This window comes from Podarcis pityusensis, assembly GCF_964106645.2.
Source record: "Podarcis pityusensis genome assembly, chromosome: 3".
NCBI classification, from domain to species: domain Eukaryota; kingdom Metazoa; phylum Chordata; class Lepidosauria; order Squamata; family Lacertidae; genus Podarcis; species Podarcis pityusensis.
In genome coordinates this window covers 66,462,844-66,475,392 of record NC_138026.1, presented here as the reverse complement: position 1 = coordinate 66,475,392, position 12,549 = coordinate 66,462,844, and the positions used below count along the sequence as shown (strand labels likewise).

Below are 12,549 nucleotides of genomic sequence, written 5' to 3'. Positions count from 1 at the left end.
AGGAAAACAAGGGGGGGAAATTCTGAATTAAACAGTGGGTGTATCATTTTTGTGCCTCATGCTGTGGCCACAGACATGTGATGTGATGGTGAGTTTGTGGTAGCCCAATGCAAAAATCCTGAGAATCCCTGTGGATCTGTGCTTTGTAACCACGTTTTTGCACCATTGTGGCCTCAGGCAACAGTGGGTGCGTGATTTTTTTGGTGCAGGCTGTAGCCATGGACATGCTATGTGATCTGATGGTGAATTTGGGGTGACCCAATGCAAAGATCCTGATGATCCATGTGGATCCGTGCTTTGTAACCACATTTTAAGTGGGAAGGAAAAACACAGAAGGGACAAGGAGCACGAGAGGGGTGTGCAGAGAAGCAGCTGGCTAAGAATGCAGGAGAGGGGTTTAACGGGAGGGAGGAAAGGAAGGCAAAAGTTTTCCCCCACACACCCACCTAAGCCAGCCCTCTCTCTCTCTCTCTCCCACCTGCATGTTTTCCGGCTGCTTGCGAGTCCCTAAAATGCTTCCCCGGACGCACCGGAGCATGGAGATCCTTTCCTTTCCCCTCTGCTTGCCTGGAGGGGAGGGGATTTGCCTGCTCTTTGTTCCGTTTGAGCAAACAGCAACCGAAACAGAAGAGGGTGGGCACTAAGACCCTGAGGCAGAATGCAGGAAAGCAACAGCTTCCTCTCTCACTCCCTTCTCCCTGACGCGCGCGATTGGATTTTTGCCGGATTTTTGCCCCTGCGCTCGGGAGGGTCGGCTCCAGGGACCACACATTCGCTCAATAACACGCACAGACATTTTCCCTTACTTTTTAGGAGAAAAAATTTGTGTGTTATAGAGAGAAAAGTACGGTACTACATATGAACACTTAAGTACTGGAAGCATAGGAACTAACTTCTAGGGGCTGAGGGCCCATTCGCCTCCACAAATAAAATATTTGAGGGCGTCACACCCCTGCAAAGTTGATGGGCATTGCCATTCAAATGGTGTGTGTGTGCCATGCAATGTGATTATGTGGGTCGGGGTTTACCTACTCCCCTATTTTATTCAAGTTGGCACACCTGACTGCAAACATACCTCAAGGTTTGACAGGTGCGAAGTCACTAGCAGAGCAATCTTAGGTGGGATTGGAGGAAAAACAAGGTAATTACACCACCACATCCCAAACACTGTTGGCTCATGCCAGCCGGGCTGAAAAGTGGAGAGAATGGTTTCTTGAAATTCTTCATGCCATCTCCAGGCTGGCACAACTGTGGGGCCCAAGGATACACAAGGCTTTGGCTCTAAAACTGCCAGTACCCCACCCCTGTGATACTTACCACTTCAGGGCTTACCACTGGAGATAGCTTCTGCCCACCTGCGTAGCACCCCTCACAACTAGCTGTGTGACTCAATGCCAGCAGTTAACTACAGTGCTCAGCCTTTAAACATTGGGGATGGGGTTAGAATTGTATACCTACCTGATATTCAAAAGCTGTTTTTAAGACATGCGATTACTTGTTACTGTGTGGTTTAACAGAAGTGATTTGGAGTCCGTATGTATATCACTGAAATGCTGTGATAGGCTAGATGAGCACTAAACCATCTTAACAAAACAGAGGTTCTGGGCACAGATAGTTTATTTGCTCAGGGAGATGGGTGTTCAGCCTGTTCTAGATGGGTTTGCACTCTATCCTATAGGATAAGATTCAGTCTGGGTGTGTTTATGGATCTTGTGTCTTGTGGTACATAGTACCTTTCATAAGCTGTGAGTGCTGTACCAGCCATAGTCTGGCTTGGACAGAGAGAGCCTGGCTATTCTTCATACTCTGATAAACCACCCAGTATTGTTTACTATAATGAATTATATGTGGAACTGCATCTGAAGACTTGCATGATAGCTACTGATGGTACAGAATACAGCTACCAAACTACAGGCATTACAGCATTAGGCTTAAAAACTTCACCAGCTGGTTTGTTTCCAAGCAGAATTCAAGGTATTGATGCAAATTTCCAAAAACCATAAACCGTTTTGAATACTGGGTTCCTAAAGGACATCCATCAGCCCAACGATTTAAGTCAGCAAGCAAGCCTCTCCTTTTCATGAGAGGTAGATGGCAACCATAGGGAAAGCCTTTTCAGAAAGGATGCCACATTTACAGAATTCCCTTTCCAGGAATACCTGCCCTGCCTGTTTTATCTTTTTAGCATCAGGCAAAGATGTTTTTTGTTACCACAGGCCTTTTAAGCTCTGGACAATCTTCGTTTTTATCTACTTGTTCTACTCAATCTTACTTTTTACTATTTTATTCTGGGTTTGCACTGTTTAATTGTTTTGAATTGCTCTGGGAACCAGTTGGGTGAGGTGATGTACAAATATATCCAATGCTCATCTTGAGGGCTGCATGTGGATCTCGAGGCATTTCTGGGTGACCCTCAGCAACATTTGACACACACACACCTCAGCCCTCACACTGCCTTCCCCAAGCCAGTAAAGTGAAGTGCTGGGCTTTGGGAGGAAGCCATGAATGCTCTGACAGGGTTCTAGAGTCCTCACACCTCCTTCCCACAGCTGGGAAGTGCTAACTAGGCTTTGGGAAGGAGGTGTGAGAACTCTAGGACCCTGCCAGAGCCTTGCACCTTCTTCCCAAAGCCTGACTCCTTGCTTAGATGCCTATGGGAAGGGGGTGTGCAGCCCACGGTTTCCATGTCAAAGTAGTCTTGTGGCCCATTTGGTAAAGCTTGACTGCCCTGGTATGGGCACAAGGATGAGACCTGAGGCTACTACCTTATGCACACTTAAGTCCGACTAAATTCTGTGGGGATTAAGTCAGTATAAGTAAGTCAGTCTGAATGAAATACTTAATTTCAAGCCTTTTCAGATCCATTGAACTTATATAATAAAATTTGTGGTATCAAAGAAATGCAAATATTATGTATTAAACATGTGTGTACAATGGAGCCTGACACTCCATAACAAAACATTATTAGAACTCCTTTGCCTATGGCAGTTTTAAAACTCTACATCAACTTTCTGGAACCAACAAAGACTAGCCACACACAACAGAACTACACAAAACAGAATCTTCAATTTTAAATCCTATGGGCTCCTTACATTTTCTAACAAATAACTTTTTTCTCTAACAGCAAGCTTCCAGTAAATACATAAATGCAGATAGAACAGTTTATTAGATCCTGGTTTGATTAAAATTTAGTAAGTAAAATATTCTGCAACCTTTTCTCTTAATATCATTACAACATAATATTTGTAACACCTAGCATTGTAGATGTTTGAAGCTTAACAGGAAAGGCAGTGTACAGCTACAGATCATACAGAAGAACACAAATAGCCTAAGTTGTTACAGGAAGCAATTCAGGGAACAAAAGCAAATTCAGCAATTTTTAAGTATTCCAGACCCATGCCTCAACATGACTGGGGGGAAATATTGTAAGTATGTATTATAGCTGCAATCCTACATATTGAGAACTCACTACTGCAATCGCATTTCTTTCTATCTATTCAAAGCACTAGCAAGCAGAAGCATATTCACTTTGGGGCAGATGATGCCATTTATAGATTAGGTTAATTCTCATATGCACTATTGTTATTTGGAGTTCTCTCCTTTTTTAAAAACACAAAAGGCCACTCAGCAAGTTTTTTTTTACTGCAGTTCTAGAGTCTCAGCACTCGTCGTGAACTGACATTTGACTACTGCCACAAAGCATCAAAGCAATAGCCACATGTAATCAAAACATTTCAACAGGTGCCAAGCCAAATGCATGTATTTTTGTACCGATTGTGGCCTATATATCTATACTGCCAACTATGGCATAGTACTTTTTCAGTTACTTATGACACCACTGGATCCCTTTTTTTAAGGGATTTGATACATTCAAAAAATTTCGTATTATCTGGCCCGCCATAAACACCTACAAAAATGCACTGAAGAGTAAGCATATTTTATATTCTAAGCAAGGCTTAAGCAGCCACTTAAAATTGCATATTATAAATATTGTAGTGCCAATTCAGTTCTTTGAAAATAAATAAACCTCACGTTAAAAATAGTATTGGTCATTAACCCTAGCTGCTGTAGCTCTCCCCCCATCGCACCTTTACTTTCTTACCCTCAAATAAGCGTATCTTATTTTTGTTTTGGCCACCTCGTGGCAATTCCCTCCCTCCTGTAACTGCTCGGGGGAGAGAACATCGCATGGAGCGAATGTTTGAAGATGCAGTTCTCGCTCCAGTACGCCGCCTATGTCGGTGCATTACAGCCCAAAGCAGCCGCAGCCGACAGGCCCGGCTTCGTTTTTCCCTCTCTCCCCGCCGTTGCAAAAGAGCGCCCGCCCGCCCGCCCCGAGCCCGGTGCGGCCTGCGCTTGCTGCTCGCTGGAAGCGGCGCGCGAAAAGGCGAGGCGAGGCGGGCGGGGAAGGAGGCGAGGGGGGAGGGGTGGCTCCTGCTGCTGTTGCCGCCACAGCGCTCGTCGCCGCCTCCCCTCCCCCTCCTCTCTGCCTCTCTCCCCGGCGGGGGCTCCTCGCCACAGCCTCTCTGCTCCGCTCTCGGTCATGTGACCCTAACGTAACCGGACAGGAAAAGCCGCCGCCGCCGCCGTCTCCGACTCCGTTGTTGCTGCTGCTGCTGCTGGGCGCGCGCCGAGGCGGCGGCGGGGGCTCCCGGAGAGCGCGAGCCAGGTGAGCTCCGTCTGCCCCCCCCCCCCGCATACACAAGGTGAATCGGGGCGGCGGGGGGGGGAGAGGGAGGGGGAAGCGTGAGCGGCGGCGGAGGAGGAGGCCGAGGCGTCCGACTGCCCCCCCACCCCGCTCCATGCCCACCATTGTGCTGGCGGTTGGGCTAGGCCAGGTCGGGACCCGAAAGGAGGGAAAGGGCGGCCCGAGCACCTGAGGGAGATTTCGCGACTAACCGGCGGCGGCCTCGAGACGGTGGAGGCTGCTGCCCCCCCCCCCCGGGGTCGGCGGGTGGGAAGGTCGCCCGGTCAGGACAGGACCCGAGGGGGGGGGATTTCTGCTCCCACCAGCCCTGGCCCGCGGGGTCAGCGTGAGCTGGGCTCGGTTCGGGCCCCTGGGCGCCTGCTTTCCCCGCTCCCTCCGGTCTCCCTCCCTCCCTCCCTCGGAGCCGCCGAGCTACGCAGCGGCCTTCCCCGCTTTTTCTCTCACCAGCGGCAGCAGCAGCAGCAGGCCGGCCTAGAGAGGGGGGAGGGGCGGGCGCTGAGGCAGCCGCGCGGAGCGGGAAAGGGAGGGGGAGGGAGGGAGCGAGAAGGAGGGAGGGCGGGGGGGTTGATGGTGGGCGGCTCCGTCTGCGTCTCTTCAGCAGCCTAGGCGGCCCTGGCGACAGCGGCGGATCCCGTCTCTCGCGCGCCTTAGGCGCCGCAGCTCGCTCGCTCGCGCTGCTTACGTCGCCTCGCGCCGCCGTCCGTCCTCGCGTACGCCCCGCCCCCCTCCGGGAGCTGCGTGTACGCGCACGTGGAGACCTCGCGTCGCCGAGGGGAGGGGGAGGGAGGGCAGGGGGCGTGGCGTAGGCGGAGCTGCGGCTGCGAGAGCTCGGGGGCGCGCGCGATGGCTGCGGCGGCTTGGCTTTGCCTGTCCTCTTTCCCCCGCCCGCCCACCGACGGGCAGCCAATAGGAAACGCCGTCAGCGCAGGCACCCCGTGATTCACCGCGGGAAGCGCCGGGTGAGGAGCTAAAAGGAAGGTTGCGGCGCTCCTCCGCTATTGGTTGCTGTTGATTTCTCTCCGTCCGGCTGTCGCCTATGAGCGCCGCCGCGGAGTCTCGCTGGCTCTTGTGGGTTGTTTAGAGAAGGAGCCGGACGGTCTGCTTCCTTGCCGAGCGAGCAGCCGCTTAGTTTGCAAAATGCTCCTTTCCCCCGCTTCCTTCCTGGCCGGGATGCAGACGGGATTTGCCACTTTTATTCGGCGCCTTAAAGCTCTTAAGTGTTTTATTTCGATAATTTCTGTTTGCGCGCAGTAGCAGACGAACCAGGATCACAACCACAAGAGCCTCAAATTTTTATTTAGTGCCCCAAACCCAATGTCCTGGTCATCTTGGACTGAAAAACAAATCCGTTAAAGGGGGATATTTAACTTTTAAGTTATCACCAGATTCTGTACATTGGAATAGCAATGTTGTTGTTGTTTAGTCGTGTCCGACTCATCGTGACCCCATGGACCAGAGCACGCCAGGCACTCCTGTCTTCCACTGCCTCCCGCAGCCTGGTCAAACTCATGTTCGTAGCTTCGAGAACACTGTCCAACTATCTCGTCCTCTGTCGTCCCCTTCTCCTTGTGCCCTCCATCTTTCCCAACATCAGGGTCTATTCCAGGGAGTCTTCTCTTCTCATGAGGTGGCCAAAGTATTGGAGCCTCAGCTTCAGGATCTGTCCTTCCAGTGAGCACTCATTTGCATATAACACTTAATCCAAGGATCTGAGATTCACACCATAAAAATACAATATAATTTTTAAAAAACTATACATAAAAACAACAAAACCCTTCCCTTCCACAAACACATTTAAAAGAGTGTAGGATGTTAAATAGCCAAAGGCATGGTGGAAGACTAATGTTGTTGCCTGGTGAGAAAAGACCTGTTTTTGTGTTGCTGCCCTCTGGACATCTTGTGGAGGAGGCACTTGAAGAAGATCCTTAGAAGATAATCTGCGGGTCCGGGTAGGTTCATATGGAAAGAGGCAGTCCTTGAGGTATTGTGGTCTTGAGCCATTTACGGCTTTATAGATCAAAATCAACACTTTGAATTGGACCTGGAAACTAAATGGCAGCCAGTACAGTCAGGCAAGGAGTGGTGTAATAAGCTACAACCATTGTCCTGGCGAGCAACTTGGCCACAGGATATTGTTAATAATCTGGCGTGCAAGACAGCCTAAAAATCCAGATCAAGATAGTGCCATAATTTAATTAAGGTTTGATGTGTTTAATTTGGCTTGCGTTACAAATTATGTGCCGTGGGAAGTGATGTATTCTAAGCACCAATAATTACTGTGGGTACGCCACTAATTAAATTAGGCAGTTTTCTGAAGTTGTGTATCAGGTCAGTAATGCTAGCCAATCAACAAGTGTTGATTGAAAAGACTAATTTCCTTGTTTAGGTGAAGGAGGGGGAGGGGCATAGACCATTTGAAGTTCAAAGCCTCAAAAGAAATGTGTGAAAAGTTAATCCCCTTTGAGGTAGGTAAAAGGTAACGGTAAAGGACCCCTTGGCAGTTAAGTCCAGTCAAAGGCGACTATGGGGTTGAGGCCAAGGGAGCCAGCGTTTGTCCACAGAGAGCTTTCCGGGTCATGTGGCCAGCAGGACTAAACCGCTTCTGGCGCAACGGAACACTGTGACAGAAACCAGAGCGCACGAAAACACTGTTTACCTTCCCGCCACAGCGGTATCTATATATCTCTTGCACTGGTGTTCTCGACCCTGCTAGGTTGGCAGGAGCTAGGACAGAGCAACGGGAGCTCACCCTGTCGTAGGGATTCGAACTGCCAACCTTCTGATCAGCAAGCCCAAGAGGCTCAGTGGTTTAGACCACAGTACCATCCATGTCCCTTTGAGGTAATTAGCTTTAGCATAGCAAAGGAGGGACCAGAGCTGAGGCTAGGAAAGAAGCTATGAGGTTAGGGCTGGACTAATGTAATCAGGAAGCAGAAAGGAACTGCTAAGCTATGTTGTGCCCTGCAGTGCAAGATAGGCTGAAGAGAAAAGATGGTGCTGAGCTTATTGTTGTTGCTGCTATGGAATAAGCTGACATGTTTTGGGCTGCTGCTGCTGCTGCTGCCAACTTCCTCCATTGTAGGCTTCAGGTTGTATATACAGTATGTGTAAATAAACCCGCTTAACATCATGAAAGAAGGATGGAGCTCTGTAGAGGCACTGTCTGGGTTCACAGTTTCCCCCACATCGTGTTTTTTTGCGCACGCACACAAACATCATAGTCAGGTCAAAAATTATGAAACCAGTATCATGATATGGACTTCAAACTGGTTTTGTACAATATATTGCCCAGCCCTAGTGACATTACACCACCTGTAACCTCCGCCTCCCAACTCTGCTATATACCCTGAGCTCAGGAACAGGGTCAATCACTGGCCATTGTCTGGTAATTGCACCTTGATTGCACTTTTCCCCAGGGCAATTTCCTAATGTTGAGCATGTTCCCTTCAATACTTCAAATATTATCTAAATTTTACCATTTATTAATTTCTAACATTCACTAGCCCTAGCAGTTATGGGTGCCTTTTTATCCCCAAATTCTGTTTACCCCAGATCTGTAACAGTATGTTTGAGGAAATTGTTTTAAACAAGTATATTTGCTTTACAGAATTTAAAAGATGGATTTAGCCAACCATGGACTGATTCTTCTGCAGCAGCTCAATGCTCAACGGGAGTTTGGTTTCCTGTGTGACTGTACAGTTGCTATTGGTGATGTTTACTTCAAGGCACACAAATCTGTCCTTGCCTCTTTTTCCAACTATTTCAAGATGCTGTTTGTTCATCAAAGCAGGTACAGAAGTTATAAAATAATACACTTTAAAAATGGTATTTAGTTAAGGTAAAATAGTCTGAAGGAATTAGAAAGTGTTAAGGCAGCCTAATGTGAGTTGCTTTATAAATCACAATAACTAAACATCCAGCTTCATCCACAAATCAGTTAACCGGATTACAGTGCCAATCCTGTGGATTTCACTCCTAACTAGTTTGTGGATCGAGTTCATGAACTGCTGCCCTGAAGGTATATATTCTGGAATAAATTAGATCACAATTTTGCAGATTATATATATATATATATATTTTGCAGCAGTAGAAGTAATGCCTAAACCATGATAACAGATTTATTTTATTTATATGAACATGTCTAGGATTGCATTCTTGTATACTTAAAATTGTGCACTTAGTTGTATGCTTAGATTATTGTAATCCTTCAGAAGCATTTTATCTTCCTCTTTAATACTGTTTTGAAATTTCTTTCAGTGAATGTGTCCGTTTGAAGGCAACTGACATACAGCCAGATATTTTCAGCTATCTCTTACATTTGATGTACACTGGAAAAATGGCACCTCAGCTCATAGATCCTGTTCGATTGGAGCAAGGAATAAAGTTTCTGCATGCGTTCCCGCTTATTCAAGAGGCTAGCCTTGCCAGTCAAGGAAACTTTACGCACCCGGAGCAGATTTTTCCATTGGCATCTTCATTATACGGTATTCAGATTGCGGATCACCAGGCAAGAAATTCCACAAAAGCAGCCACCACAACTGACAAACCTGTTCGAGGACCAAGGCCACAGTCATCAAGAGCAAATCAAGAACAGATGCATGAAGCCACCCAACTGTCACAGATACCACCACCACCGCTGCCTCAAGTGCCCCCAACAAATATGTCCACTTCAGACCCATTACAGCCTCCATTGTCTCCTGAACTGGTTTCTACTGCTCCTCATCCTTCTCCTCCAGGTGATGAAAACAACATGGAAGCCTCCTCCTCAGATGATCAGCCTGCTTCTCTCACAATTGCGCACGTCAAGCCAAGCATTATGAAAAAGAACGGAAGCTTCCCCAAATACTACGCTTGTCACCTCTGCGGTCGGCGATTCAATTTGCGAAGTAGTTTGCGTGAGCATCTCCAGATTCACACAGGGGTGCCTTTCTCATCAAGCCAGCACGGGGAAAGTAGCGTTCCTTTATCTCTTTGTAATAACGCTCCTGAAAAAGATTCTATGGAAGTTGCTGAAGCTGGAATGATTAGCGATAGCGAGCTGCAGCAGATCTCGGATTCACCCATCATTGATGGACAACCGCAGGCTGAAACACCACCACCCTCTGACATTGCTGACATAGACAACTTGGAGCAAGCAGATCAAGAAAGGGAAGTTAAAAGGCGGAAGTACGAGTGTTCCATTTGTGGGCGCAAATTTATTCAGAAAAGCCACTGGAGGGAGCACATGTACATTCATACTGGCAAGCCTTTCAAGTGCAGCACCTGTGACAAAAGCTTCTGCCGGGCCAATCAAGCTGCTCGACATGTATGTCTAAACCAAAGCATGGACACCTACACCATGGTGGACAAGCAGACTCTGGAGCTTTGTACTTTTGAGGAAGGCAACCAAATGGACAACATGTTGGTACAGACCAACAAACCCTATAAATGCAACTTATGTGACAAAACGTTCTCCACGCCTAATGAAGTCGTCAAACATTCGTGCCAAAGTCAGAACTCTGTCTTTACTCTAGACGAGGATAGATCCATTTTGCTAGGTGGTGGGGATGCTGAAACCACAGAGAGTGACCATTCGGTCTTAGACTCTATCAAAAAAGAACAGGAAGCAGTGTTGTTAGACTGACTGTGAGGCTCATATCATTATTATTTTTTAAGAAAACAGTTTGTCTTACTCATTTTTACTAAACCAATCCTCCTCCCCTCCCCACAACCATAACTACACTGACATGGAAGGAAGTCTGGCTCTGTTCCTTTTTCCAGCAAAAGTATAAAATTAATAAAGGGTGTTGTATCACATTATAACAATTGATTTTAACCAAGAAGAAAATGTATAAGGGTAACTCAGCTAACTATGTGAATAATGCTAAAATGCATCTGTAACATACTCTAAGCGAGTTCTAAGACTGTTTCTATATATATATACTTGAATGCAGTGAGATGCAATGTGAGAAGAAGACAGAAAGGAAACTAAACATGTTCATTAAACTACAATATTTTCTCTCAACAAATAGCATTTTGAGGGAATACCGAAGATACAAAATTCTCACGGTTACACACCTATAAGCTGTGTAAAGTTGTCATTTTACAAAACTTGGAAATTCCCTTAATGAACCAAGAACACTATTTTAATCCACATGATTATTGTCAAGTGTTTGTTTCCAGGTAACTTCATTGACATTATGTCCATTAAAAATGTATTATTAAGGCTTGACTCCAAGCATAGTGACTTGGTAGTCAACCCCACTAACTGCAGTGGGACTTAAAACTTCCAGATAAATGTGTTTAGGACCAGATTTTGCTAAAATAGCAGTAATAATGTGATGGCAATCGTTTTATATGCATAAAAATGTATGTATGTGTGTGTATGTACTTCAGGTAAATGCAGGTAAAATGTGTGCATGCACCCTTTCCAAACTGGCCACTGCTTGTAACGTCTCACAAATTGGTCCTTTTTAAACGCATATTTACATTTGAATTGGTACAGGGTGTATGCATTTTTTTTTATCCTGCTGACTAGTAATTGATAATGATGAACAGAGCTATCACCCAAAACGTGAAGGAAATCAGAAATTAGAAGAATTGTACATAGTGAGCCCTGTGCTAAATGTGGGAATAATAGATTTGAGCCTTTATAGTGTAACTGAAAAAGGAAAAACATTGTGGCTTTTTTATTTTATCAAAGCAGCAATCTGAGTTTATGTGATTAACGTAGGAATTAAGGGAAAGGAAATCTGGTCTTAAATAATATTTAGCTACTGGCATCCTCTTGTAACATAGCAAATGGTATAATGATGAAACTGTATCATGGTTGGTTTTTAAGTAACAGTGCAACATTGAGTGGAAAGCTATATATTCTTTATTTTCCTTCAATTTGGGCACCAGTCAAAGTGCAAAAAATAAATAAAGGGGACACAGTGTACATTCAAGTTTCTGCTCTGGATAGTACCGTATGCAAATTTAAAATCAAGTTGCTGATTTTTATCTTTTTAATATATAAATATAATAATATTCTCCAATAGTATAAATAACCTGAGAGGAGGGAGTCCATTGAAAGGTCAATTGTCCTGGTGGGAAAGTTTCAAGAAACAGAGGCATTCCACCAGAAATGGGGGCAGTGTGTGTTTGATGGGGGAGAGAGGCAGATACAAATCTGCTTTTGTATACATGTTTTATTTGAGTATCATCCTATTTTGTGTCTAGTTATGTTTTCCAGTTTGTAAGTTTTTATACATTATTTTATGGAATAAAAAAGGTATAAAATAAAATTTGATTTTTGTCAAGTCAAAGGTGATTGAATGTGAGCTGATCATATGTACATGCTGTGCAGATCTTAGAAATGGACTCAACATGCAGCACGAGGCTGTTGGGGGGCCAAAGCAGCAGGAACAACTGATGTGGGAAACGTGTGTGTTTGCGAGGGGAAAGTCTATGCAGTTCGCGATCATGGGCCTCTTATGTCCCCAAATTAAGGCCTGTCACTGCACAGCCGCTCTGGAAAGGGACACACTGAATGTAACTGTTCTGTCACGGGCCTGTGCTTGCATCAGATCAAGCGTGTGAAGGGATAGAATCGAACTATAAGGCTTTCTCTTTAAAAAATAGAAGGACTAGAGGTAAGCATGTTCTTAAATAGTTATCAGATTTCATGACTGCAGCTCAGAGTCCACCAAGTTCCTGATCCAGGAAGCTGCATGTGAAGACCTATACACAGAGTGTGTCCCCACTGTTCCTACCCTTTACTCCATTATCGTTTGCTTGGACCCCAGAAATTTAAAAAGCACACTGCCTCACACTCGTGACAGAGCCCCACTCCAGAAAATGTCAAAGCTAGCCTGTGTGCG

The 12,549-nt window shown here is 45.9% G+C and overlaps 1 protein-coding gene across 2 annotated transcripts; it reads left to right on the top strand.

Moving 5' to 3' along the window:
- The first annotated feature begins 1,040 nt into the window (after positions 1-1,040).
- ZBTB2 (zinc finger and BTB domain containing 2) lies at positions 1,041-11,973 on the top strand. Of its 2 annotated transcripts, XM_080998391.1 has the most exons (4): positions 1,041-1,555; positions 1,599-4,669; positions 8,316-8,498; positions 8,966-11,973. In XM_080998391.1, the coding sequence occupies exons 3-4, from the start codon at positions 8,326-8,328 to the stop codon at positions 10,329-10,331; spliced, it is 1,539 nt and encodes a 512-aa protein (XP_080854517.1). In that variant the 5' UTR covers positions 1,041-1,555; positions 1,599-4,669; positions 8,316-8,325; the 3' UTR covers positions 10,332-11,973. The 2 variants fall into 2 exon arrangements, with proteins under 2 accessions (XP_080854517.1, XP_080854518.1); XM_080998392.1 differs by lacking the exons at positions 1,041-1,555; positions 1,599-4,669 and adding an exon at positions 6,634-6,657.
- Positions 11,974-12,549: the final 576 nt, after the last annotated feature.

Bases quoted from the DNA above. Each gene is read 5' to 3' on its own strand.
- ZBTB2 (XM_080998391.1), top strand. From the start codon at position 8,326: ATGGATTTAGCCAACCATGGACTGATTCTTCTGCAGCAGCTCAATGCT. The intron at 8,499-8,965 runs GTACAGAAGTTA...AATTTCTTTCAG, and splicing joins CTGTTTGTTCATCAAAGCAG to TGAATGTGTCCGTTTGAAGG.